At 64.2% G+C, this 27,639-nt stretch overlaps 1 protein-coding gene across 1 annotated transcript; it reads left to right on the top strand.

The window, feature by feature from the left end:
• MICPUCDRAFT_46990 (uncharacterized protein) lies at positions 1 to 27,594 on the top strand (the record flags this gene model as incomplete). The annotated part of the gene is made up of 6 exons (XM_003058008.1): positions 1 to 145; positions 302 to 3,901; positions 7,658 to 12,561; positions 15,145 to 15,878; positions 16,704 to 17,871; positions 18,421 to 27,594. 6 exons carry the CDS (start codon positions 1 to 3, stop codon positions 27,592 to 27,594), a joined length of 19,725 nt encoding a protein of 6,574 aa, XP_003058054.1.
• Positions 27,595 to 27,639: the final 45 nt, after the last annotated feature.

Below are 27,639 nucleotides of genomic sequence, written 5' to 3'. Positions count from 1 at the left end.
ATGGCGAGACCGATGGGGGGAGATACGCGCGCGCGCGCTGGTGCGGGCACTCTCCGATGGGGCGGTGGCCACCGCCGCGGAGGATCATGGCGAGGAAAACTCGCGCTCATCGTGATGATGATGATGTGTTTCTTGGTTCCGACCGGTGCGTCCTCGCTCGATCCGCGAGCCCCGTCGCGCGACGCGCGGCGCGCGTCCTCTCTCGCGTGAGCGTCGTTCAAACGCCCCGTCGATTTTTCGTTTTGAAAGCACCCTGACGTCCGTCCGTCCCCTCCCGCTTTCATTCCCGCGACCGTCGCAGTCGGATACGAGGTCCCCGAGGTGGAGTGGGTGCACCCTTTGGAAGGGCAGAGCGGAGGCGGCGCCGTCATCACGGTGCAAGGGACGAACATAGCTTCGATACGGAACATGTCAGGGGTGAATTTGTTTTGCAAGCTCGACAGCGAGCAGGTCCCGGCGAAGTTCCTTCACGACGACGTCGTGGAGTGTCACACCCCGCCGCACGTCGAGGGGTTCGTGCATCTAGAGTTTACACTGAACGGCGAACTCACGTCGAATCCGTCGAAAACGCCGTGGAAGGAGAGCTACATGTACGTCGCCTCCGGGAGCGTGAAGAACATTTTTTCGTTTTACGGCTACGGCGGCAGCGTGATCGAAGTCAGAGGCGAGGACTTCAAGCCAGGGTACGCGTGCAGGATAGGGGCGAACCCCGTGCCGACGCACTTCGTGTCGAGCACGTTGTTGCGATGCGAGGTTCCCGGGCACGTAGAGGAGTCCGTCACCGTGGACGTGTCGAACGCGGCCGGGACGTTCGGGACGTTCAGCGACATCGAGTTTCAGTACACGCCGAAAGCGGTAATAAGCCAGGTGTCGCCGAGGATGGGAAACAGCCAAGGCGGGACGGTTCTGTCCGTGAACGGCCGAAATTTCGCGAGCACAAACATGTTGAAGTGTCGCGTGGGCACGATAGAGATGAACGGGGTTTGGAAGAGTTCCACGGACGTGGAGTGCGTCACCCCGGCGGCGCAACCGGGGCCGGTGAATTCGACGATCGGCCGCTTGGTTCAAATTTCCACGAATCAGAAAGATTTCACAACCGGGGAGATGAAGTTTATGCATCAACCCCTCTCCGGCGTGGACGCGGCGTTCCCATCGAGTTTACCCGCCGCGGGAGGCGCGCCGGTCGCGGTCCACCTGCCGTTAGCGCACCCCTCGGAGGATCCAAAGTGTCGGTTCGGGATCACCGTCATGCCGGGGGTTTTAGAGGCGCACCTCGGGACGGTCGCGTGCGTGAGCCCGTACTCTCAACCCGGGTTCGTCGCCGTGCACGTCGCGAGGAACGGCGCGGATTTCGAATACTTACCGCCCGGCGTGGTGGACGGGAACGGCGTCATTGTCGAGATGAAAGTCGCGATGGAGGTTATCGTCGTGTTCCCTGAGGTTGGCTTTAAAGGCGGCGGCGGGGTCGTCGAGGTGACGGGCGACCACATCTTGTACGACGACGTCCAGTGCGTGTTCGGGACAGACAGCACGACCGCACACGTCGTGTCGTCCGCGTTCATATACTGCGAGGTCCCCGCGCACGACGTGGGCGTCGTGACGTTGGAGCTCGCGTCCGCGGCGTCGGGCGCGACGGAGCCGCTCGTGCGTCCAAACTTCTTATTCGACGAGATCCCGGTCGTGTCCTCGATCAAGCCCGCGAGCGGGTTCTTACACGGCGGGAACACGGTGACCGCGCGTGGGGCGCACTTCAGCGAGATTCACGACATCGCGTGCAGGTTCGGCTCGATCGGGCCGGTCGACGGGGAGTGGATCGCGGACGACGAGCTGCGGTGCAACGCCCCGGCGCACGCCGCGGCGTTCGTTCCCTTTAACGTCGGTCTGCGAGACGATTACGCCCTTCGCGGCGGCGCAAAGACAGACGTGATGTACGAGTACGCGGTCACGCCCACGCTGACGACGGTCGTGGAGAACGACGATCGCACGGTCACGGTGTTGGGTACCGGGTTCGTTCCTGGCGAGAAGGTGTACTGCGACTTAGGCTCAGGGAACGGGTACGTCGAGGGGACGGTTCAGGACGAGCACACGATTCTTTGCGCGACCGGCCTCGGCGGCGCCGCCGTCGTCGCGGGGAACATCACCGTGAACGACGAGGACGGGAACAGCGTGTTGACGCCGCTGAGCACGGACGCGAGCGAAGTCAGCACGATCGCGCTCGCGCCGACGTCTATCGACAAGGTGACGCCGACCGGGCCGCGATCGGGCGGGACGACGGTCGTCGTGCACGGTGAGAACTTCACCCCCACGGCGCTGTGCAGGTTTGGCACGAGCCCTCCCGTCGCCGCGGCGTTCGTGTCTTCGAAACAGATCGTGTGTGAATCCCCGTCGCATAAATCCGACGGTGGCGTGACTTTAGAAGTCTCCAACGACGGCTACGATTGGACGTCCGCTGGGTACGTGTTTGCATATCAAACCCCCGCGTCGCTGTCTTCCGTGACGCCGCGGCAAGGCTCAATCACGGGCGGGTCTTTACTCCGCCTGAGCGGGTCGAACATGACGAACACGGACGTTTTGTCGTGCCGAGTCGGGACGATATCTCACATCGCGTCGAGGTGGCTCTTCGCGACGACGACGTCGTGCCATCTTCCCGCGCACAGCGTCGGTTTGGTCCCGCTCGGGTTACAAACGCACGTCGCGGACCATTTCATGTACGACGTGTTCTTCGACTACACTCCGCCGCCGAACATTTCGTCCGTGTACCCTACTAGAGGAGCGGTCACGGGCGGAACGCGGGTGACGTTGGCGGGGGTGAACCTCCCGCCCACCGGGCGGGTCGTGTGCCGGTTCGGAGCGACCCCGGTGACGGCGCTGCAGCGAACGTCCACGCAGGTCGTGTGCTCGACCCCGGCGCTGAGACCTGGAATGTCCACGGTTGAAATTTCCGTGAACAAGCAAGACTTCACGCTGACCGGGTTGCAGTTTGAATACGTCGCGTCGCCGATGATGCTGACGGTGACGCCGAAGACTGGACCGACGGTCGGAGGGACCGTGATCGCGGTGCAAGGCGATCACTTCACCGCGGACGCGAGTGAAATCGGGACAAGCTGCGTGTTTTCAAACTACACCAGGGGTGAAATCACGTACGTGATATCCTCGCGGTTGCTCCGGTGCGAAGTCCCGTCTAGCGCGCCGCTAGGGAACGCGTACGTCGGACTTTCCGTGAACGATCTGGACACCACGTCAGAGATGCAGACGTTCCGTTACCTTCCCCCGCCGGACATCGAAGCCGTGTATCCGCTCGCGGGAAGCGAGGCTGGGGGTGGCGTCGCCGTCGTGCACGGGACGTTTTTGTTCGACTCCGATCAAGTCGCGTGCAAGGTCGGGTCGATCACCAACGTGCACGCGATTCACGTCACCGCGGATGAGATTTCGTGCCTGATGCCCGCGCACGCGCCCGGTCCTGTGCTCATCGACGTCTCGCTGAACAAACGAGATCACACGCAAGTCGAGGTGATGTACACGTTCGAACGCGTCATCTTCATCGAAGGCCCGGTTCCCACGAGGGTCCTCGCGGAGGGTGGAGGGGAATTTTCGCTCTCGATTTGGCCGGAGGACAGCAGCGCGCAGCTGAATTGCGTCGTCGACTCGCATCCCGTGGCCGCGTCTAGGCTGAGCACCGGATTATTCGCGTGCATATCGCCACCCCACGCTCCTGGATTCGCCGCGCTGGCGTTGCAGATTGAGGATAACGAGCTCTTATCCGCGCACTCTGCGATTTTGGAGTATCAAGTCACGCCCATCGTGACCGCGTTGAACCCTCCGAACGGAGTCGTCGGCGGCGTCTCGATCATCAAAGTGTCCGGTCATCACATGGTCGGCCACGAGGTGTTCTGTCGATTAGGTTACGATGGCCAGGTCACCGCGGAGATGGTGTCCTCAGCGCTGTTGAAGTGCGAGGCTCCCGCACACGAGCCGGGGATAGTGGTCGTCGAGGTCAGCACGAGCGACCAGGGCGAACAATTCTCCCATAACGGCGCGATGTACGAATACGCGGACGAGGCGATCGTCGTCGGACTAGACCCAAGAGAAGGCCCTCAGAGCGGTGGAACGATCGTGAGGATGGCGCTGCACAACGTGGACGCTCACGCGCTCGCGACGTGCAGGTTCGGAACGATCGGGCCGCTCGCCGGGCGCATGGCTGGGTTTGGCGCGGAATGCGCCGCGCCGGCGCACGACGTCGGGATGACCGCTGTTGCCGCGAGCCAGAACGACGAGGTATGGGGAACGTCCGAGGCCGTGTTCGAGTACGGGTCCTCCGCGGAAGTGTTCGCGGTCGTACCCGAGGCTGGTCCCGTCGGCGGCGGATCGATGGTGCGCGTCATGGGCAGTCGCATTCGCGGCGAAGTCGTGCAGTGCAGGTTCGGCTTAGAAGTCGTGAACGGCGAATACGTCGGCGGCGACGAGCTGTGCTCTGCGCAGCTGCAAATCAGAGGCACCGCCGCCGCTGGCGAGACATATTCAAGAGGCGAGCAGTGCATGGGATGGGTGGAGGTCGCGTGTGTCACGCCAACGCACGCTGCCGGCTTCGTCACCGTCGAAGTCGGCGCCATAAGCGAGGGTTTCAGCACGAGCAAGCTCGTGTTCGGGTTCCAAGCCGCGGCCGTGGTGCGCTCTTTGCAGCCGTCGTCGGGTCCGTCCGCGGGCGTCGGCGTGGTAAAAGTCAGCGGCGAACACTTCATCGGCTCCGAGGCGCTCTGCGGATTCGGATCCTCCGAGCCGTCGACCGCGGAGACGGTGTCGTCGGCGCTCGTGAAGTGCGAAGCTCCCGCGCACGGCGCGAGCAGCGTCGCCGTCGAGTTGAGCACGAGCGATCACGGGCAGCAATTCAGCCACAGCGGCACGGTGTACGACTACACCGACGAGGCGGTCGTGCTCGGATTGGACCCGCGCGAGGGACCTCAACACGGCGGCACGGTCGTGAGGATGATCCTTCTCGACGCGGACCTCGTCTCGTCGTGCCGATTCGGAACGATCGGGCCGTTGAACTCTCGCGCTGCCGGTGCTGGCGTCGAGTGCGCCACCCCCGCGCGCGACGGAGGCTTAGTCCCCGTCGCCGTGAGCGCTAACGACGAAGTATGGGGCACGTCCGAGGCGGTGTTCGCGTACGGATCCTCCGCCGTAGTGTACGCGCTAGTTCCCGAGGCTGGAACAATCGGCGGCGGCTCGATGGTGCGCGTCATGGGCAGCGGACTGCGCGGCGAAGTCGTGCAGTGCCGCTTCGGCATGGAAGTCGTGCACGGCGAGTTCGTCGGCGGCGACGAGTTGTGCACGGCGCAGCGCGCGTTCACGAGCCTCGGCGCGAACCGCGAGGAGCAGTGCATGGGCTGGGTCGAGGTCGCGTGCTTCACGCCAACGCACGCCGCGGGCGTGACCACCGTCGAGGTCAGCGCGCTGAACGGCGGGTTCAGCACGAGCAAGGTTGAGTTCGAATTCCGAGCCGCGCCGGTTTTGTTCTCGATTCAGCCGACCGCGGGTCCATCCGCGGGCGTCGGCGTCGTGAAGATCACGGGCAAACACCTCGTCGACGCCGACGTGCTGTGCGCGTTTGGATCCTCGGAACCCGTCGGCGCAGAGATGGTATCTTCTGCGCTCGTGAGGTGCGAAGCCCCCGGTCACTATCCCTCGAGCGTCGCGTTGGAGATGAGCACGAGCGACGGTGGTCAGACGTTCACGCAGAGCGGCATGGTGTACGACTACGCGGACGAGTCCCTCGTGTTCGGGATGGAACCGCGCGAAGGGCCCCAGACCGGCGGCACGATCGTGCGACTCGCGGTACTCGACCCCGAACTCGTCTCGTCGTGCCGGTTCGGAACGATCGGTCCGATGTACTCGCGCGCGGCGGGCGGCGGCGTCGAGTGTGCGACCCCGGCGCGGGACAGCGGTTTAGTCGCGGTGACCGCGAGCTCGAACGACGAGGTATTCGGCACGTCCGAAGCCGCGTTCGAGTACGGTTCGCTGGCGTCCGTTTACTTCGTTTCCCCCGACGCCGGCCCCGTCAGCGGCGGCACGATGGTGCACGTCATGGGCAGCGGAATCCAAGGCGACGGCGTGCGGTGCCGCTTCGGCATGGAAGTCGTGCACGGCGACTTCATCGGAGGCGACGAGCGGTGCATGAACGGCGAGTGCATAGGGTGGGTCGAAGTCGCGTGCGTCGCGCCTCCGCACGCCGTGGGCCTGATCGCCGTCGAGGTGAGCGCGATCGACGGCGGGTTCAGCACGAGCAAGGTCGAGTTCGAGTTCCGAGTCGCGCCTACCGTCTTCTCCGTGCAGCCGTCGACCGGCCCGGTCGCGGGCGTCGGCGTCGTGAAGATCACGGGCGCGCACCTCATCGGCGGAGACGCGCTGTGCGGGTTCGGATCCTCCGACCCGGTCAGCGCGGAGGTCGTGTCGTCCGCGCTCGTGAAGTGTGAAGCCCCCGGTCGCCACTCCGACGGGATGGTCTCGTTGGAGATGAGCACGAGCGACGGCGGTCAGACGTTCACGCAGAGCGGCATGGTGTACGAGTACACCGAAGAGGCGGTGTTACTCGGGTTGGAGCCCAGAGAGGGCCTCCAGAGCGGCGGCACGATCGCGCGGTTGATTTTCAACTCTGTACACGCGCCGCCTTCGTCGTCGTGCCGGTTCGGAACGATCGGCCCGGTGACTTCGCGCGCGGCGGGCGGCGGCGTCGAGTGCGCGACCCCCGCGCGCGACGGAGGCTTAGTCCCCGTAGACGCGAGCTTCAACGACGAGGTCTTCGGCGTGTCCGAAGCCGCGTTTGAATACGGTTCCTCCGCGGTCGTGCACGCAGTCGTCCCCGACGCCGGCCCCGTCAGCGGCGGCACGATGGTACGCGTCATGGGCAGCGGCATCGGCGGCGAGATCGTGCAGTGCAGGTTTGGCTTCGAAGTCGTCCACGGCGAGTTCGTCGGCGGCGACGAGCGGTGCATGAACGGCGAGTGCACCATGGGCTGGGTCGAAGTCGCGTGTGTCGCGCCTGCGCACGCCGCGGGCGTGACCACCGTCGAGGTTGGCGGCAAAGAGTACGGCTTCAGCACGGGCAAGATCGATTTCAACTTCCGAGCCAGCGCTGTCGTGTTCTCCGTGCGTCCATCCGCGGGTCCGACCTCCGGCGTCGGCGTCGTGCACGTCGACGGCGAGCATTTTGTCGGCCCGGACGCGCTCTGCGGGTTTGGGTCGTCCGAACCGTCGAGGGCGGAGATCATTTCGTCCGCGCTCGTGAAGTGCGAACCCCCCGCGCACGCCGCCGGTCTCGTCGCGGTCGAGATGAGCACCGCGGATTTCGGCCAGGTGTTTTCCACGGATAACATCGCGTACGCGTACGAAGAAGACGCGTTCCACGTCGGCGCGAGCCCGACGGCGGGTCACAACGCCGGCGGCACCGTCGTCGACGTGACGTTTAGCGATCGACCGTCGAATCACATCGCGTGTTCGTTCGGGTCGATTTTCCCGGTCGTCGGACAAAACAGCGCGTCGTCACTGTCGTGCGTGTCACCGGCGATGATGCATTACGACGATTACGTCGCGTTGGGCTCGTCGTACGCGTCTCTGATCGCGTCTTCCGACCCGATGCGATTCTCGTTCGTTCCGCAACCAGAACTGGAGTACGCGCTTCCTCTCGTCGCGCCGAATCTGGGAGGGACGACGATCACGCTGCTCGCGGATCCCATCATGGACGGATCCGGCGTGGTGTGTCGATTCGGTACGACGATCGTGCCCGCGTCTCGCGCCGCGGCGGTCGTCGGCGTCCAAGGCGTTTCCAACGACTTGTACGACGAACGTGGGAACTACAACCCGAACGTCGCGAGACAACCGGCGGCGGTGACGTGCGACGCGCCGGCGATTCCCGCGGGTTTCACGACGATCGACATCGGCGTCGACACCGGAAACGGCGCGGGATACGCGTTCCCGTCCGACCGCGCGATGGTCGACTTCGAGTACGAAGTCCCCGCGTCCGTGCTTCTCACGATTCCGAGCGTCGGCGCCGCGAGCGGCGGCTCCGTCGTGCACGTCCAAGGAACGCACTTTTCGCGCGCGAACCGACCGTGCGGTTTCGGATCCGCCGCGCCTTCATCGACGGTGTTTGTCAGCTCCGCGCTGGTGTCGTGCGAATCGCCCGCGAGCGTCGAAGGCGCCGTCTCCGTGGAGATGAGCTTGGACGCGTCGAACGAGCGCTGGACCGAGAACACGGTGCTGTTTGCGTACGTTGAGCACTTTCCCGTGTATGCGATCGAACCGTCGTTCGTGATCGAGTCCGGCGGGAACGTCTTCAAGCTGCACGGCGAGGCGTTCCACGCGGACGGCGTCAACGCGTGCGTGTTTGGTTCTATCGGGCCGCTGTCCGGGAAATTACTCAACGCGGATCGACTCGAGTGCGTGTCCCCAGCCGCAGCCTTGGGCGACAAGACATTGTCCGCGGTCAGTTTCAAAAACGCGAGAGACGTGACGTCCGCGGCGACGGTCGTGTCCGTCGTACCGTTAGCGAAAGCGGTCGTGGCGTTCCCCACTCACGTCCCTGTCACCTCAGGTAACGCGGTCACGGTCGTCGGCGTCGGCATGAGCGCGCTCGAGAGGCCCGTCGAGGACGGCGTCGGCGGGCTGTGCGCGTTCGGGGACTGGACGACGTCCACGACGTGGATCACCGGAAACGAAATCCCCGGCGAGGTCGTGCACCCGGACCGTTACAGCGCGGTGAGCTGCGAGACGCCCACGTCATCCCCCGGGGTGGTGTCGTTCTCGATTCACGCCGCGCGCAGCTCGCAGCCCTCGGACGTGACGTTCACGTTCTCGCCCTTGGCGTCCGTGCAGAGGATTCACCCGAGCACGATCACGGACGACATGAGCGCGGTGATTCACGTCTTCGGGGACAACCTGCCCGAGGAACGAGGGTCCGCGGAGACTGGCTTCATGTACTGCGCGTTCGGTTCTTTCGAGTCCACGACGCGCGCGGTCTTCGTCTCCACGGCGATGATCATCTGCGAAGCGCACGCGCAGGCGCCCGGGATGGTTCAGCTCGACCTCATCAGCGACCACGGCCAGGTGTGGACGACGGAGAGCTCGTCCGTGCTCGAGGTGACGCCGTTCATCCGCGCGGTCGCGGTGGATCCGTCGTCTGGATGGGAAGAAGGTGGCGTCTCCGTCGAGGTACACGTCAGCTCTCTCCCTCCCGCGCCCGCGAAGAACGCGATGTACCCTCCGTTCGCGTGCCAATTCGGCTCGATCGCGCCCGTCGCCGCGCGCGCGAGCGGGACGTCGATGTTGTGCACCGCGCCGGCGTCGGCGCCCGGGCCCCGAGCGATCGGCGTCGTTCCGGGACGCGGTCTGCAGCGAGGCGCGCCCGCGTTCGAATTCGTGCGAACACCAGAGTTTACGGGTGCGGTCCCGCTGCACGTCGCGTCCACGGGAGGCTCGAGCGTATCGTTCGCGTCCGTGTACCGATTGCCTCTGAACGTCTTGGCGTGCCACGTCGACGGCGTCGTTCAAGCTGCGGTGATGCAATCGTCCACGACCGTATCGTGTGTGATGCCGCCGCACGCGCCGGGTATCGTGCAAGTATCCATCGCGCACGCGTCGAACGCGTACGGCGCCGCTCTGACGAGCAGCTCGGTCGATATCGAGTACATCTCTCCGTTCGACGTGAGAGCGCACTACCCGAACCGAAGCCCGACGATCGGAGGCACCGTCGTTGAGCTCTACGGCTCGAATTTCATGCCGCGCCGTCACCGATGCCAATTTGGCAACGCCGACGAGCCCGCTCACTTCGTGTCGACCGCGCTCGCGAAGTGTCAGGTGTCCCCGAGGCAGTACATCGGCGACGTAGTGTTCGCGATGAGCACGGGCACGGGCGATGATCTCGTGATGACGTCCCTCGAAACTGCCGTCCACGACTATTATCTGCAACCGACGATTGCTGCACTCGACCCCGACAGGGGAAAATCAGACGGCGGTCAACGAGTCGAGGTCACGGGATACAACTTCGTCAACTCCGAGTCCCTCGCGTGCAGCTTCGGCACGATCCGTCCGATTTACGGGACGTACGAGACCGACACGCTCATGTCATGCGTCGCCCCCGCGAGAACGCCTGGGTACCAAAAGGACGGCACGTTCCCAGAGAACACGTTTGAAATCACCGGGAACGGCGTCGATTACACATCACAGAAACTCATCTTCACCTACGAACCTTCGGACGAGGAACTGAAGGGAAGCAAGACGCTTAGCGTGTTCGAAGAGATGTGCTTACTTCCTGGACCGATGTGCATACACGATATCTCACCCATGCACGGCCCCGTCACCGGCGCCACGGTTCTGCGCGTCGTTGGCGGGAACTTCGACTTCGAGAAGACGAGCTGCAAGTTCCAATCCACGCAAGCGCCCGCGTACAAGAAGGACAACTTCACGATGTTATGCATATCCCCGGTGAACAAGGCTGGTTTCGTCGCTCTGAACTTCATCGTCGGCCTAGAGATCAAGACGTTCGGGAATCAGTTCATGTTTCACTCGAGGATTTTCGTGACTTTGGTCGAACCCCCGATCGTGGCCACGCGCGGCGGTGACATCATTCTTGTCAACGGCATTAACTTCATGCGCGCGGCAGAAATCGGAGAGATGCCGAACGAGGCGAACACTTTCTGTTCGATAGGGATATCGAAGTGGGAACCCGGGCATTTCATCAGTAGCACACTCGTGCAGTGCGTGACGCAAGAGTACGAGTCGAGATACGCGAACGTGGAGGTTTCCATAAACAACCAGGACCTCTCGAACTCGAAGGTATCCATTCGCGTCCGAGAGGCGCCTTTCCTTACCGGTATCATGCCGTTCGCCGCGCCCGCGGTCGGCGGCGCGATGGTGACCGCGTTCGGTGACACGTTCGACGAAGGCATCAACTTCGGCCTCCGGATTGGCACCATCGGCCCGGTCCGGACGCGCATGATCAGCGAGAGCGAAGTGATGACCGTCATGCCGAGTCATTCCCCGCGTCTCGTGGAGGTGTACGTGTCGCACAACATCCGCGATATCGAAGGCGAACCCTTCATGTTCCGTTACCGACCTCCCGCGGAGATCGACGCGATTACTCCCGAGTACGGATCCGTCGGCGGCGGCGCGCGCGTCACCATCACGGGCGCGTACTTTGACCAGGGCGACGACCGCCCGTTCTGCCGATTCGGTTCCGAGCTCGTCCTCGCGGACGGACAAACCGGACCAAACGTCGTCGTGTGCAACACCCCTCCGATGCCGCCGGGTTTCGTGCGCATCGGCGTAGCGGACGGGTTCGAGGTTGGCATCCCGGGAGGTCGCGATTATCACGACGGCGCGTGGTTCCTGTACCAAGAACCCGCGAGGACGTTCGTGGCGACCCCGCCCGCGGGCGCGCCGGGCGGCGGCGCGTTAGTACGCGTCATCGGCGCGGAGATGATTTCGTTCGAGCGAAACGCGGTGCTCTGCCACTTCGGCGCGACGAAGCCCTCGTCCGCGGAGCTCCTGTCGTCCGTCTTGGCGATCTGCGAGTCCCCGAGTCACGGCGAGGGCGCCGTCGCGCTCGAACTCAGCGCGAGTCAATTCGCTCCGAGCGCGCGGTACGCGGTGTTCGAGTACATCTCCGTCCCGACGCCCGTGGCGGTCGATCCCCCCGCGGGACCGGCGGCGGGGGGCACGCGGACAACGCTCGTGCTCTCTGGAGCGGAAACTTGGGGCGCAGGGGCTTCGCCAGCGGGCGTCGCCGCGTCCTTTGGCACGGTGTACCCGGTCGCCGTCCGCGCGCGCGGCGGACACGGCGGGTACGGCTTCGAGTTTATCACCCCGGCGCGAACCCCGGGCGTCGTCTCCGTCGGCGCGACCACGGACGCGTCGTCGTCCGCGCCCGCGGGGGATACGCTGCGGTTCAACGCGCACGGCGCGCCGCCGGTCATCCTCGCGACGACTCCCGAGTCGACGCTGAGCACCGGAGGCGTGGAGGTGGAAGTCACCCTCGCGAGAGGAGGCGGGCAGAGCGACGAGCAGTTCCCAAACTTTTGCCACTTCGGCCTCGAGGCGTCGCCCGCGACGTTCGTGTCGACGTGGGAGGTGTGCGTGTCCGACGCGAGCGCATCGTACTTCCCAGCGCTGAACACGAGCTTACCGGACGGCATCGGCGACGCGCCGAGCGCGCCGAGCGTTCTCACGAACGCGGACCTGTACGGCTTGGACATCGACGCGATGCTGCAAAGTTCCGGCGCCTCCGTCGGCGACGCGAACTGGGCGCCTTCACGATATCCCACGTTCAACCGCTTAGGCACGTGCTTGGGGTTCACGACCGTGCGTTGTGCCGCCCCCGCTCACGCGTCTGGGTTCGTGCAAGTGACCGTGGACGCGTCGAACGCGCCTCCTCCGGGTGTCGGCGGGCGTTCATTCGAGTTTGCAACCGCGCCGGATTTGCACGCGGTGACGCCTTCGGAAGGCAAGCACACCGGCGGGACGGTCGTGCGGTTCATCGGCGATCACCTGCACTCCGCGAGCGCGTGCAAGGTCGGCGCACTCCCGACGGACGCGATCCATCACTTCTCGTCCACGTTAATCGCCTGCGAGACGCCGTACGTCGAGTCCCCCGGAAGAGTCGGCATCGGCGTCGGCGCCGCGGACGACGTCCCTCCCGCGGACGGTTCGCTCACGACGTTCACGTACACGGAATCCGTGAGCGTGCACGCGGTCGCGCCGCGCGATGGAACCTCATCCGGCGGCGCCTCCGTCGTCGTCACCGTGAGCCCGACCCCGCGCGGGATGTCCATCGCCGCGGCGGCGTCGTGCTACGTCGGAACGATTCGCGTCGCGGCGAGGCACTCGCTCGCCGGGTTTGAATGCGTCACCCCCGCGCGGGACGTGGACGTCGAGCTCACCGTCCCGGTGTTCGTATCGATCAACGGCGCGCTGTCGGACCAGACCCTGGAACATACCGACGTGTGGTTCTCGAACCTGCCCGAGCCTGCGATCATCAGCACGATGGACTCGCACTTCGTCGCCTCCGGCGGCGCCGAGGTTCTCGCCGTCGCGTCGTTTCACCCGGCGGCGGAAACCGCGGAGGCTGGCTTGGCGTGCGTGTTCGGGAACGAGATCGTCCCCGCGAGCGTCGTCAGCGACGACGTCTCCGGGATGCACAAAGTGTTGCGGTGCGTCTCTCCGACGTTACCGACGGGCGTGCTCCCGGTGTGGATCACGCTGAAACCGTCGCTCGTCCTCGGCGCGGCGGCGATCGCGCCGCGGACGACGTTCCCCGGGGTGCAGATCATCGTCGTTCCCCCGCCGGTGATGCTCACGGTGCAGCCGATCTACGTCAGCAGCGACGGCGGCGACGTCGCGCACGTCGTCGGCGAGCACTTCGACGCGATGACCGACGGGAGAGAAGTCACGTACCAGATTGGTCCCGCGCCGCCGGTGCCCGTCCGAGTCGTGTCGTCGACGCTCGCATCCGTCGAGGTTCCGAGCAACCCGTCCGGGTCGTTCAGGATCGCCCCGCGCGTGTCCGGGGACCTCTCGGAATCCAGCGTCGACCAGGCTGTCGTCGTGGAGTACGTCACCGGTTCGACCGTCAACGGCGTCACGCCGCAAGACAGCGCGGAGGACGGCGGTGCGCTCGTCGTCGTGCACGCGGAATCTTCTGGCGTCGGAAGCGGCGCGTCGTCGTGCTTCTTCGGCGCCATCGCCGTCCCCGCGCGACGAAGCCCCGACGGCGAGTTCGCGGTCGAGTGCGTGTCCCCGTCCCACGCGGCCGGGTTCGTGCCCTTGACCGCGTCCCCGAACGGCGTGCGCGCGACCGGGTCCGCGACGTTCCACTACCGCCCCAGCGTCGCCGGGATCATGCTCGATCCCCCGGCGCTGCCGTCCGTCGGCGGGACGCGCGTCATCGTCGAGACGAGAGGCGAGGTTCCATCTTTCGGCGAGATGTCCTGCCGCTTCGGCTTGAACATCGTCCCCGCGACCGTGGTGTCGTCCGTGTCGTCGCAGTTCTGCAACGACGTCCGACCAGGCGTCGTGAGCTCCGTCGCGCGCGGCGCCGCGTTCCACGTCTTGAACGCGTACTGCCACGGGTGGTCGACGCTCGTGTGCGAAGCCCCCGCGGCGGCGGCCGGGTTCGTCTCCGTCGAGGTTGGCGTCCGCGGCGGCGAGTACATCTCCTACGGTCTCACCGTGGAGTACCGCGCGACGCCGACGGTGTACGCGCTGCAGCCGTTCAGTGGTCCAGCCGCGGGCGTCGGCGTCGTGAAACTCCTCGGCGCGCACCTCATCGGCGACGGCGCGTTGTGCAGCTTTGGCGCGTCGAAACCGGCGCGCGCGAACCTCGTGTCCTCCGCGCTCGCGAGGTGCGAGCCGCCGACGCACCCGTCCGAGCTCGTTTCCGTGGAGTTAAGCACCGCGGACGACGGGCAGACGTTCACGAAGAGCGGGATGGTGTACGAGTACACGGACGAGGTCGACGTGTGGGGCATCGACCCGCGCGAAGGTCCGCTCGAGGGCGGCACGACCGTGAAGTTGTTCGTGCACAGCTCGCCGATTTACCAGCCGCGGTCGAACACGCAACCGTGCCGGTTCGGCACGATCGCGGTCGGCGGTCGCGCGGACGCGCTCGGGACCGAGTGCGTCACGCCGACGTCGAACGCGGCCGGGTGGAACCCCGCGCGGACGTACGCCGGCGGCACCGTCGGCGTGAGCACGTCTCTGAACGACGGCGAAGTCTGGAGCACGTCCGACGTCGCGTTTTCGTACGGGTACACCTCCGTGAAGATCCACGCAGTGCTCCCGGAGACCGGGTCCGTGCGCGGCGGTACGATCGTCCGCGTCATCGCGCAAGGGCTGCACGCCGAGCGCGGCGTGAAGTGCCGGTTCGGGATGGAAATTTCGGAAGGCGTCTTCGTCGGCGCCACGAGCTCGTGCTTCGACCCGCCGCGAAACCTCACGGACGTCAGCGGCGGAAACCCGCTGCGCGAATTCTACGGCGTCGACGGCGTCGAGTGCATGGGATGGCGCGAGCGGTTCCAAACCGTGCGATGCACCGCGCCGCCTTATCACGCCGGTTTCTACACCGTCGAACTCAGCGACATGCCCGGCCCGGTGCAGCACGGCGTCTTCAGCGACAGCCGGCTACACTTTGCGTACCAAGAGCACGCGAGCGTGTACGCGTTTTCGCCGCCGCACGCGCGAACGGACGGGTCCTCGCTCGTGCGCGTCTTCGGCGAGCACCTCATCGGGGACTCCACGCTGTGCGGATTCGGCAGCTCGGAGACGACGACGGCGACGTTCGTGACGTCGACGATGATCATCTGCCAAACTCCCGCGCACGAAGCGGGCGGCGTCGTCACGGAAGTCAGCGTCAGCGACAACGGGCAGACGTTCACGAGCAGCGGACGCGTGTTTGAATTCGTGGAGACGATCGCCGTCCGCGGCGTCGACCCCGCGGACGGCCCGAAACAGGGCGGCACGATCGTGAACGTGCAGACGGAGTCGTTAGATGGGAGAAACACGCTCGGATGCAAATTCGGCTCGATCGCGCCGGTGTCCGCGCGGAAGTCCTCGCAAGAGAACGTCCTGCAGTGCATGAGCCCGTCGCGCGACGTGGGCTTCGCGAACCTCGAAATCACGGACAACGGCGTCGAGTACACGGACTCGTTCACGCGGTTCCAGTACTGGCCGACCGCGGACGTCCTCGCGGTGGAGCCGTCCGCGGGTCCGATCACCGGCGGCACGGTCGTCACGATCACCGGTCACGGCGTCATGGACGCGGTGCAGTGCCGCTTCGGCACCGAGGTTGTCGACGGCGCGTTTGTCGCCGCGGCGAACGACCTCCGCGGGACGTCTCGCGTGACGTGCGCGACGCCGCCGGCGGTGGCGGGTCACACGACCGTGGAGATTAACAACGTGTACGGCGGGTTCAGCAACAGCAAGGTCGATTTCGAGTACCAAGCGATCGCGACCGTTTACGGTTTCGCCCCGAGCCTCGGACGGACGGACGGTTCTTCCGTCGTCCGCGTCTACGGCGAGCACCTCGTCGGGGGCGATCAACTCTGCGGCTTCGGCGACGCGGATCCCGTCACGGCGGTCATCGTGTCGTCGACGATCATCATCTGCGAGACCCCCGCGCATCCCGCCGGTGGCGTCATCACGGAAGTGAGCGTGAGCGACCGAGGGCAGCACTTCACGACGAGCGGAAGAGTGTTTGAATACGCGGAGATGCCGTCCTTGCGCGGCGCCGAGCCCGCAGAGGGTCCGAGTTCCGGCGGCAGCGTCGTGAACGTTCACGTCACGGATTCCCTCGACGGTTTGCGTATGCTAGGATGCAAGTTCGGCACCGTCGCGCCTGTCATGGCTCGCAAGTTGGGCGATACTATCATGCAGTGCATGAGCCCGTCGAAAGAGAACGGCTTGGCGCAGCTCGAAATCACGGACAACGGCGTGGAGTACACCGACTCTGGCGCGAAGTTCCAATACTGGCCCGCCGCGGGCGTGCTCTCCGTCGAGCCGACCGCGGGCCCGATCAGCGGCGGCACGATGGTCACGATCACCGGTCACGGCGTCCAGGATGAGGTCCAGTGCCGCTTTGGCACAGAAGTCGTCGAAGCGACGCGCGTCGAAGACCTCGGCGACGTCCTCATGGACGGCATGCTCTGGCCTGCGCCCAGGCAGGCGCACACCGCGATGGACGCCGACGCGGAAATCGGCACGCTGCTGGATTACACCCCACGTCGCGCGCAGCCGCAGTGGCACAACACCGCGCGCGTCGTGTGCACAGCGCCGCCGTTGACGCCCGGCCACACGACCGTAGAGATCAGCAACAAGAACGGCGGCTTCCACCGCACGTTGAAAGCGTTCGACTTTGAGTACCACGTCCACGCCGACGTGCGCGCGCTCTCGCCGACGGCGGCGCCGACGCGCGGCGGCTCGCTCGTTCGCGTCTACGGCGAGCATCTCGCGGGCGCGGGCCCAGTGTGCGGCGTCGGCGACGCGGCACCGGTGACCGCGTACGCGGTGTCCTCCGCGATTCTCGTGTGCGAGACCCCCGGGCATCCCGTGGGCGTCGTCGTCGCGGAGGTGAGCGTCAGCGACGAAGGCCGGGTGTTCACGTCGAGCGGCGTGCTCTTCGAGTTTGAACACGCGCCCGCGGTGAGAGCGGTCGAACCCGCGGCGGGGCCGCTCGAGGGCGGGACCGTCGTGACCGTGCACGTCGACCTCGTCAACCACAAGCTCATGGGATGCAAGTTCGGCTCTATCGCCCCCGTGCACGCGAGGGAGGTGGACAACGTCATGCAATGCGTCAGCCCGACGCACGCCGCGGGCGCGGCGCAGTTTGAGCTCACCGGGAACATGCTCGACTACACGAACACGGAGAGCGTTTTCCAGTTCATGGACAAGTCCGCGGTGTTGGACGTGTACCCGACGTCCGGTCCGATGCAAGGCGGGACGGAGATCATCGCGATGGTTGAGTCCCATGGATCGAACCTTCCCGCGTGCACGTTCGGCGGCGCGATGGTGCAAGGCACGGTGATCGAAAATTTCGAGATTTGCTACTCGCGACGCATCTCGGATAACATCCTGCACTTCCCAGGCGATTTGGACGCGGCGTCGCTCGACATGCTCGCGTCCTCGTCCAAATACACCGCGGACAACGCGGTAGACTACAAGTGTTTGGGGTACGCGACGATCCGATGCATCTCCCCCCCGTCGACCGCCGGGACCGTCTCGTTCAACTACGGAAACGATCTCGTCAACGGCGGCGGCCGTCGCGGCGGCCACGCGAATCTCAACGCCCCGGCCGTGGACGTGAGCTTCTCGTTCGAAGTCGCCGCGGAGGTGCACATGATCTTCCCATCGTCCGGTCCCTCCGACGGCTCGACGATCGTCGCGCTCACGGGCGAGCACATGCTCGGCGCGCACGAGCCTCTGTGCAAATTCGGCGGGGACCCGCCGACGGAGGCCAACTTCGTCTCGTCGTCGCTCGTGAAGTGCGAAGCGTCTTCGCACGACGAAGGCGCCGCGGTCGTGGAGGTGAGCGTCAACGACCACGGGCAGTCGTTCACCTCGAGCGGCGTCGTGTTCGAGTACGAGGCCGAGCCGCGAATCTACGCACTCAGCCAAATCGAAGGCGTGCACACGGGCGGGACGCCGGTGCTTCTCACCGTGGATTCGGTCGAGTACGCGCGCGCGGTTTCGTGCAGATTCGGCACGATCGGTCCGATTTTCGCGAAGGCGCTGTCGCCGAGCAAGATCGAGTGCATGACGCCCTCGCACGTCCCCGCGCCCGTCCAAGTCGGGATCTCCACAAACTCGCAATCGTTCGCTGGCGACGGCGTGAGCTTCGTATACCGCCAAACTGTGGACGCGCACGCGGTGTACCCCGAGTCTTCGCTCGTCGTCGGCGGCGCGTACGTCACGATTTACGGGCAAGGTTTCAACGCGAACATGGAGTGCCGGTTCGGGGACGAAACGACGCCCGCATCGGGCGTCATGGCCGTCGACGGCATCACGGAAACGTGCGTGAACAAAGCGCAAGCGATCGTGCCGAACGGCATCGACCACGTCGTCACGAAGTACCTTCACGTGTGCGTAGGGTGGTCCGCGGTCGCGTGCGAGACGCCGAGGTTCGCCGCAGGTTGGACGTCGTTGGAGTTGCGAATGGGCGACGGCGAGATCTTCACCGAGGCGCTGACGTTCCACTTCGAGTCCCGACCGGAAGTTGACCTCCTGTCGCCGTCCTCTGGTCCCGCGTCCGGGAGCACGGTCGTGTACCTGTCCGGACGGCACATGGTTGGCGCGATTTCGCCGCTGTGCCGCTTCGGCGCGGCGCCGCCTTCCAGCGCCGGTTTCGTCTCCTCCGCGCTCGCGAAGTGCGAATCCGTCGACCACGACGAAGGCTTGGTCGAAGTCGAGACGAGCGCGAACGAGCACGATCATCACTTCAGCGTCAGCGGCGCGTCGTTCGAGTTCACGACGACGCCGAGGCTTCTCGCGCTTTTAACGCGGACGGCCGGCGGCGAACGCGGCGGGACGCTTCTCCGCGTCTCGTTGACGAACACGGACGAACCGAGCGCGTTGGACTGCAGGGTCGGGACGTTTTCCCCGGTGGCGTCGCGCGAGGTTTCCACGCAGGCGATCGAGTGCACGACGCCCGCGCACGCGCCCGGTCCCGTCGCGATCGAAGTCAGCGGGAACATCGTGGATTTCACGTCGGACGAGCTCGCGTTTACGTACGAGAGGACGATATCCGTGATGTCGGTGCACCCGGCTGCGTCCGCGACGAGCGGCGGCGCGGAGGTTCTCGTGCGAGGCACCGCGTTCGTGCCGTCGATGGAGTGCAGGTTCGACGACGTCGTCGTTCCCGCGGTGATCGTCGGTGCTTTAGACGGCGGAGAGATATGCCGTCTGAAGACGTGCATCGGGTGGCAGACGGCTTCGTGCTTCACCCCGCCCGTCGCCGTCGGTGGCTACAAATCGTTCCAAATTTCCTCCGGCGACGGCGAAAACATCGAGAACGACGTCGACTTCGTCTTCGAGGTCGAGCCCAGAATCACGAGCGCGAACCCTCCGTTCGGTACCGTGTCAGGGAGCACGGTCGTCACCCTGGGGGGGATCCACATCACGGACCGCAACGCGCCGCTGTGCAGGTTTGGAAACACGCCGCCGTTCGCGCTCGATTTCGTGTCTTCCGCGATGATCAAATGCGAAGCCCCCGCGCACGAGGAGGGCATGGTCGACGTCGAAGTCAGCGTCAGCGACGGTGGGCAGTCCTACTCCAAGTCGCTGATATCGTTCGGGTACGTCGCGCACCCGTACGTCCTGGGCGTCGAACCCGCCGAGGGAGTCGAGAGCGGCGGCTCGCTCGTCCGGGTCATGGGCGCCGCGTTCGCCAACGACGGCGTGACGCGCGTCGGGACGACGATGATCGCAACGCGTTGGCTCTCCGACGAGCTCGGGGAGATCTTAACCCCCGCGCAGAAGATCGGACACGCCCGCGTTCCGGTCGAGGTCAACCCCATGACCGGTGGCTCGAACTCGTGGACGTCGAACGGCGTCGCGTACACGTACACGATCCCGACGACGCTCGCGGGCGCGGACTGGGACGTGAGCTCCGTCGCCGGCGGCGGCGTCGTGACGCTGTACGGCGCCGGCCTCTTCCGCGAGGGCGGCGACCGGCTACAGTGCCGGTTCGGTGACAGGCACGTGGACGCGTTCCCGCCGCCGCGCCTGCCGAAAGGCCATCCCGGCGTCCTCCCCGAAGAAGTGTGCGCGGGGAACAGAAATTACGACTTCCGGAGGTGCTACGGCCTGTCCGCGCTCTCGTGCGCGGTGCCGTCGTTCGCCGCGGGGTTCACGACGGTGGCGGTCGCGCACGAGGCGGAGACGCCGCCGCGCGACGCCCTGACGTTCTCGTTCGACGTTCCCGCGTTCGTGGAGCGCGCGTTCCCGAGCGAAGGCCCGACCGACGGCGGCGCGCTCGTGTTCGTCAACGGCGTGCACTTGCGTCCCGGGGAGGGACGGATCGCGCCGTCGTGCGCGTTTGGCGACGAACCGTCGAGGGGCGGCGCGCCCGCCTTTGTCGTCTCGTCCGCGCTCATGGTGTGCGAGACCCCCGCTCGCGCGCGAGGCCTCGTCGAGGTGGCCGCGTCCGTGTCCGACATGGGCGAGACGTACAGCGACACGAACGTTCGGCACGTGTTCGTCCCTTTCCTGCACGTCACGGACTCGTTCCCGCCGTCCGGCCCGGAGGCGGGCGGGACGTCGATTCTCTTAAACGGCAGAAATTTCGAGGATGGAAAGTTCCTCGCGTGCCGGTTCGGCACGACGTACCCGGTCGCCGCGACGTTCGTCGACGTCGAGCGCATCGAATGCGTCGCGCCCGCGCACACCGCGACCGCGGTGCCCCTAGGCGCCGCGGGCAACGGGAGGGATTACTCCCCCGGCGGCGGCCTGTTTGGTTCGTTCGCGATGTTGAATTATCAGACGAATTTACGCGTCACCGCGGTGACGCCGCGTTCGGGCGTCACCGGCGGGCGAACCCCGGTGTTCGTCACCGGCAGCGGTTTCATCAACGGCACGTCGCTGTCGTGCAAGATGGGGAAAGAGGTCGTGAGAGCCCTCTTCCTGTCGCCGTTCTCGATAATGTGCATCGCACCCGAGCAACCCTCCGGCGCGGGCACGGTGTTCATCGAGGTGTCCAACAACGGCCGCGACTACACGTCGCAGCGCACGTTGTTCCACTTCACGCCGTGTCCCGCGGGGTCGTACTGCCCGGACGGGGAGGTGATCAAGTGCCCGCGCGGGGCGTTCTGCACCGGCGGCAGCGGCGCCGCGAGCAACTTCACGCTCTGCCCCGTCGGCACGTTCCAGCCGCGCACCGGACAGGCGAGCTGCCTCCCGACGCCTATCGGGTTCATCTCGCCGGACATCGGCACGACGGTCCCGAACGTGTGCCCGCGCGGCGCGGTGTGCGACGTCACCGGCCTCGCTGGCGTGAGCAAGATGTGCCCTCCCGGTCACTACTGCCTCGAAGGCACGCGGACGTCGAACTTTACAGATTTTGGCACCCCGGAACGGCCGCTTCCGTGTCCGTTCGGGACGTATTGCGGCCCCGGGGTCACGACGAATCGAACGATCGCGAACAACTTCACGACGCCGCAGACGTGCTTCGCGGGGTTCATGTGCGAGCCCGGGAGCGCGACACCTCAAGGTTCTGGGCCGTGCCCGTCCGGACACTACTGTCCCCCGGGTCAGCTCGAACCGTGCCCGTCGCGGACATACTGCCCGGGCGTCGCGAACACGGAACCGAAGCCGTGCGTCCCCGGTCTGTACCAGCAAGAGTACGGGCAGTCGGAGTGTAAAAAGTGTCCGCTCGGGACGATTTGCCCGGGGTTCGCGCGCGAGCTCCCGGAGGCGTGCCCTCCCGGGTTCGTGTGCGATCAGGAAGGTTTGCCTATCCCCGCGACGCGTTGTCCGTCCGGGCATTTCTGTCTGTCGAACACGCTCACGCCGGATCCGCTCAGCGCGCTCGACTTCGACAAGCTTCTGCGGTCATCGCCTATTTTGCTCGATCCGAACAACTTCCGGCCGCTGCCGTGTCTCCCCGCGACGTTTTGCATGGAGGGCGCGATGACGAACATCACCCTCGAGGGCGTGTTCACGCAACCGCAGCCGTGCAAGGAAGGTTCGTACTGCGAGTGGGCGACGGGCGACAAGACGTTCGCTGTCGAAGGCGACGTTTCGAGCCCGATGTACCGGTGCCCGCCGGGTAACTACTGCCCCAAGGGAACCTACATTCCGATTCCGGCGCCGCGCGGGTCTTTCGCCCCCGGCGAAGGCAACTCGCAAGCGTCGCAGTGCTTACCCGGGACGTACACGCACTACGAAGGTTTCGAAGCGTGTTTGGCGTGCCCCGCGGGATACGAGTGCTCCATGGACGGCACGTACAAGCCGCAGGTGTGTCCGTCCGGCACGGTGCGTTCCTTGCGCGACTCGATCACGTGCAAGAATTGTCCGAAAGGCACGTGGAACCCGTTCCGAGGGCTCACGGACGAGTCGCTGTGCATCCCGTGCAACCCCGGGTACGTGTGCTCTGCGGAGGGCACGGAGAACAACAAGCCGTTCGGCGACAACGTCGAGCAGGTGCCGAACGAGTTCATTTTGCCTTGCGAAGCCGGGCTGGACTCGTGCATCACGATTGAGCTGCAGCCGCTCGGCGGCGCGTCGCTGTGCCCCGAGGGGTACGTCTGCGACGCGCGCACGGAGGTTGCGTTCGTGAAGTGTCCGGACGGATACTTCTGCGGCTACGGAACCTCGCCGGAGACGCAGTTTGTGAACAAGTGTCCGATGGGTTACTTCTGTCCCGAAGGCACCGCAGCGTCCGGGAGGTATCAGTTCCCTTGCGCCGCGTGTCACTACTGCCCCGCAGGGACCGGCATCATCATGCCGCGTTGCCCTGAAGGGACGAAATCTGAGCCGAACGCGGAGAACATCGACCAGTGTTTCGCGGACAGGATCACGTTCTGGCGCATCCAGCCGCTCAAACAATGGCTCATCGACGAAGCGTACGCGATTCTTCTGCAGAACAGCACGCTGACGACGACGACGGATGCGAGAAGGCGTTTGCTCGAGATTGGCCCGGGCGAAGAGGCGAGCCGCATCGGTGGAATTTACCAACCCGGAAAGTACGGCCAGTACGTCTCTCAAGAGGCTCTCGAGAAGCTCGGGGAGCACATATCGACGTTTCCAACGCTTCCCGGCCGCGTGAACGAGATGAACCGAAGGCGGTTGCTTCAGACGGACGGAACGACCACGACGGACGGAACGACCACGACGGATGGAACGGGCGCGGGGACGAACACGACGGGGGTCACCACGGACGGCGATGGCGGTTTAACCATCGGAAACAGCACGTTCGACGACGCCTACTTTGGCGAGTGCAAGGGCGAAAACTTCGCTCTTCTCGAGCCGACGTTCATCATGGACGAAGAGACTGGGCTTCCCGCGGTGGACATCGAAGGTACGCCGATGGTGAAGTTCACGCTTCCCAGAGGGCACATCGCGAAAGTGAAGCTCGATTTCCGTTTTATCGATGATTTCATCCGCCACGGTGCGCAATACGAAGTCGCGTTATTCGTGGACGACTACGTCAACGACATGATGTGCCCCGTAGACGAGTTTGAACGCGTGCCGTGCCCGCCATGGGACACGGGCGATGGAATCAACCTCAAGACCATGGGTCCTATCGAGGGTGCGGAGTTCGAGGAGAAGTGTCCGAAGGGCACGAACGGCTTGGAGCTGCCCTTCTGGTTCGTCGGCAACGGAGTACAGGGCGCGACGACGTATAACGTCCTCGATCCCGAGATGGGGACGTTCGTGTGGAAGAGAGGCCTGCACGAAATTAACATCGGTGGTCTCGACGAGGTCACGTTCCGTTTCGAGGTAAGGATGCTTCACGGTTTGTACCAAAACGCGACTCGTCGTGGATTCTTGGATTCGATGTGCATCGACACGACGTACCCGAAACGCGGCAGCGGCGAAGAGAAAGCGTCGTTCCACATCATCTTGGAGAACAACGACGAACTTCAGGTCCCGCTTAACATTCCGTTCCGCGAGCCGTATCAACGGTCTATCGAGTTAGACTATTTCATGTGCACGGAAACTCAGATGGATCCGTCGTGTCGGTACGTCTACCCATCCGTCACGCTGGATTACAACAGTACGCTTGCGTCAGAATGGAAGATGTACACGAAACTGATAGAGCTCGCGGAGATCGAAGCGTCCGGCGCAGAGATCGTGAGCATCGACACCGCGGACGTCGAGATGACGGATGACGTCATCATCGAAGAGAGCGGAGAGATGCACGTTCCAGACGTCCTCGAAAAATCGGAGTTCATCTTCGTCGAGGACTACTGGGTCGACGACCGTCCGTTGCTCGCGGTGGATTACCTTCCGTTCTTCTCCGGTTGCCGCGGCTTCGACTCGCACATTTATTTCTACTACCTCACCGAGACCGTGTGGACTGAAATTGAGGACTTCGTAAACTACGGTAAGTGCGATCTCGTGGAACCAGAAAAGACCATCTTCATCGATCCGTGGGCGCCGCAAGTCCAAGTAGCGATCGCGGATGCGTGCGAGGTGGAAATTCAGTGCTTCTACGAGGAAAATTTCCGCGAGGCGGCGGCGAACACGCGTTGGTTCGAGGTCGAGGGTGAAATTCTCTTCCACGTCACCCAAGAAGCGGAGGGACCGGAAAAGCTTTTCGAGGCGTCCATTCTCGCGAATGATCAGTCCGAACCCCAGGTGAACCTCGGCGCGTACACGTCTTCAGTCGCGACGCAAGAGTCGATTCCCGTGTCGTTCGGCCCAGAAGAGGGCATCGAAGTCGCGAAAGGCGTCATCCCCACGGAGATTGCGATCGATATCAGCTATTATCAGACGTCTCCGACCGACAAGCGAATGATTCAAATCGAGGGCACGTACTCGGAGTACGTCAACGCGAAGAAACACGACGGGACGTACCTCCTCACGATCACGACGTCGGCACTGGGATGGTTCGATCTCTTGAACTTCTTCGCGTTTCCAGAGATTTTCTACATCGCCCTGTTCCTCGCCCTCGGTATGATTTCCGTGGCAATCATCGCCGCGTTCTGGGCAGTCAATCGTATATTCACCACGCTGAAGGACCCGCCGCGGTTCAAGTTCACGCCGTACCTCAAAATCATGACGCAAGGACCGGTGCAAGGCATCTTCCTCTCTATGCTTCCGTTTTTCCTCGCGCAAGTCGGCGTGCGTCAGGTGATGACCTCCATCACGTTCTTCACGCAGTTCCCCATAAACATCGACGACTTCGGTCGCGAGATTGATTCCGATGTCGTGAAAATGGCGACGGACGGGAGAATTGCGCTCGCGTTCTTAACGATCGCGTGCTACATGATGTCGTGCACATCGCAGATTCTGGTCCCGTCCGTGGATGACTCGGACGAGGACGACATGGACCAGAAGAACAAGGCGATGGTGAAGCCCGAGCAGTGGAAACGAAGCCACTTCATTATCGCAAACATCCTCATCAACATTACGAACCTTGCGCTCATGGAATTTTCGTACACGGACACGTACGGGATTTTCTTCTTCACCGTGTTCCTTCTCATGAAGGTTTTCCATCTCCTCCTCGAGATGAACGCGGAGGCGTTCTTAGGCGACGTGATGCTCGTCACGCCGATCAGCGTAGGTCTTGCGATGACCAGTGGCTTGGTCACGATCGCAGCTGATGACTTCACGGATTTCACGATGGGTTACTACCTCGAGCTGATCATATCGTCGCTTGAATTCGTGTACCTCGACGCGTTCTTGGCGAAAGTAACGAAGATCGTGCCGATGTTGCGGACGAATCTTTTCCGCAGACTGCGCCGAAGGAACAACACGGCGAAAATCACCCCGGATGCGAGCGTTCAGGATGACAGCGTCGTTGAGGATCTCATGGGATATCTCACCGCGTATGGTACATCCACGGCGTCGACGTACATGTCACCGTTCTTCATCTACTTTTACTGGGATTACAACGACCAGCTGCAGCTCTCGTTCTTGTTTGGATTCCGTAAAAAGGATTTACTTATTTACTTGCTCTTCGGCCTCGTGATCCTTCCTTTCCAGGTCGTCATGGACATCTTCTTTTTCAACATCCAAGAGCTGTTCCACGGCTGGAAAGTTTACGAGTACATGAAGTACGCGCGATACCGGTACCTGAACAGGACGGCGCGTTGGAAGGGTCTTGAAAGGTCTTATGACGAATCCATCGATTACACCTTGCGCACGGTCGATCAGCTGTGCTTCAGCAGCCAATTCTACTTCGTGCTCGGTCTCGGCGGTGCCGGCTCTTTCTTATTCGTCCTATCCCTGTCCATGATGCTTCGCGCGCAATACAACATGTTCGAGGACATCTTGTTCGGTCTCGTCGTCGGCACTTTCCTCACGTTGAGTGTCATCACGAAGAAAATCGCGATGTTCATCGCGGATATCATCGGCCTCTGGAAGATTTCGAAGGCGCAGATGGACGACGGCATGGTCGCGGAGGAGGACCTTCCCGACGATTACATCGGCGGACTCGATCGCGCGGACACAGAAAGGGATGGCACGGACGCGGCGAGCTCCAGAGGCGAATTCAGCATGGCTGATCTCACCACGGACGCGTTCCGACGAAAGTTCCTCGATCACAACCGTCTGTGGTTGCTGGACCAGCTCGCGGAGCTGCTCACGCCGCGCACGGCGAAGAAGTTCCGCAAGCTCGGTGGAAAGCTCCGCGGCAGCCTCGACGACGGCGAGGACAGCGACGAAGGCGAGGAGAGGTTCGAAGGCGAAGTCATCCTCGCGGACTCGTCTCGGTCGATCATGCTCATGTGGCGTCACGAAGCTTCCAAGCGCACGGAGGGCGCGTTCGCGAAACGCGCGCTCGGGCTCTCGGACACGTCGGACAGCGACGCCGACCGCGCGCCGAAGTGGCCGCCGGCGAAACTCAGCCCGGAGGCCATCGCGCTCATGAAAGGCTGGCTCGCGGCGACGAAAGCTGTGCGCGCACAAAGAGAGAATAAACAGGCGCAGATGTTATCCGACACCGAAGACGAGGAAGCGAACCGCAGGGCGTGGGGCACGCCGAGGCTCTCGCCGACCGCGGAGGCGCTTCTGAGAGACTGGCTCGAGCGCGCGCGGTCCCGCGTGGGACGAATGAAAGGGTCGGACGACAGCAGCAGCGATGGCGACTTTGGTCCGGTGCGGATCACGCCGCAGTCCTCGCTGATTTTACGGCAGTGGCTCGCCGCCGTTCGCGCGCGCCGAGGGGGCAGAAATCCGCTCGACAGCAGCAGCGACAGCGATGACGCGACGATGCAAAACTTCAACACGAACGTCCCCGCGAGAGTGAACCCTCGGAGCGAGCAAGTCGTGCGGTGGTGGCTCCTCGAGTTAAGACGCAAGATGGCGGAAGAAGGAGGTTCACCAGGCGACGACGACGTGGACGAGGACTCAGACAGCAGCGACCTGAGCGACTCAGGTTCTCCAGGTTGAGCACTTGCCTCTGTCGAAAAAGACTAATAATTACTAGGCCTTGGA

The sequence above is a fragment of the Micromonas pusilla genome (assembly GCF_000151265.4).
Source record: "Micromonas pusilla CCMP1545 genomic scaffold MICPUCscaffold_4, whole genome shotgun sequence".
Classification (NCBI taxonomy): domain Eukaryota; kingdom Viridiplantae; phylum Chlorophyta; class Mamiellophyceae; order Mamiellales; family Mamiellaceae; genus Micromonas; species Micromonas pusilla.
This window is presented reverse-complemented; position numbering and strand designations above follow the sequence as displayed.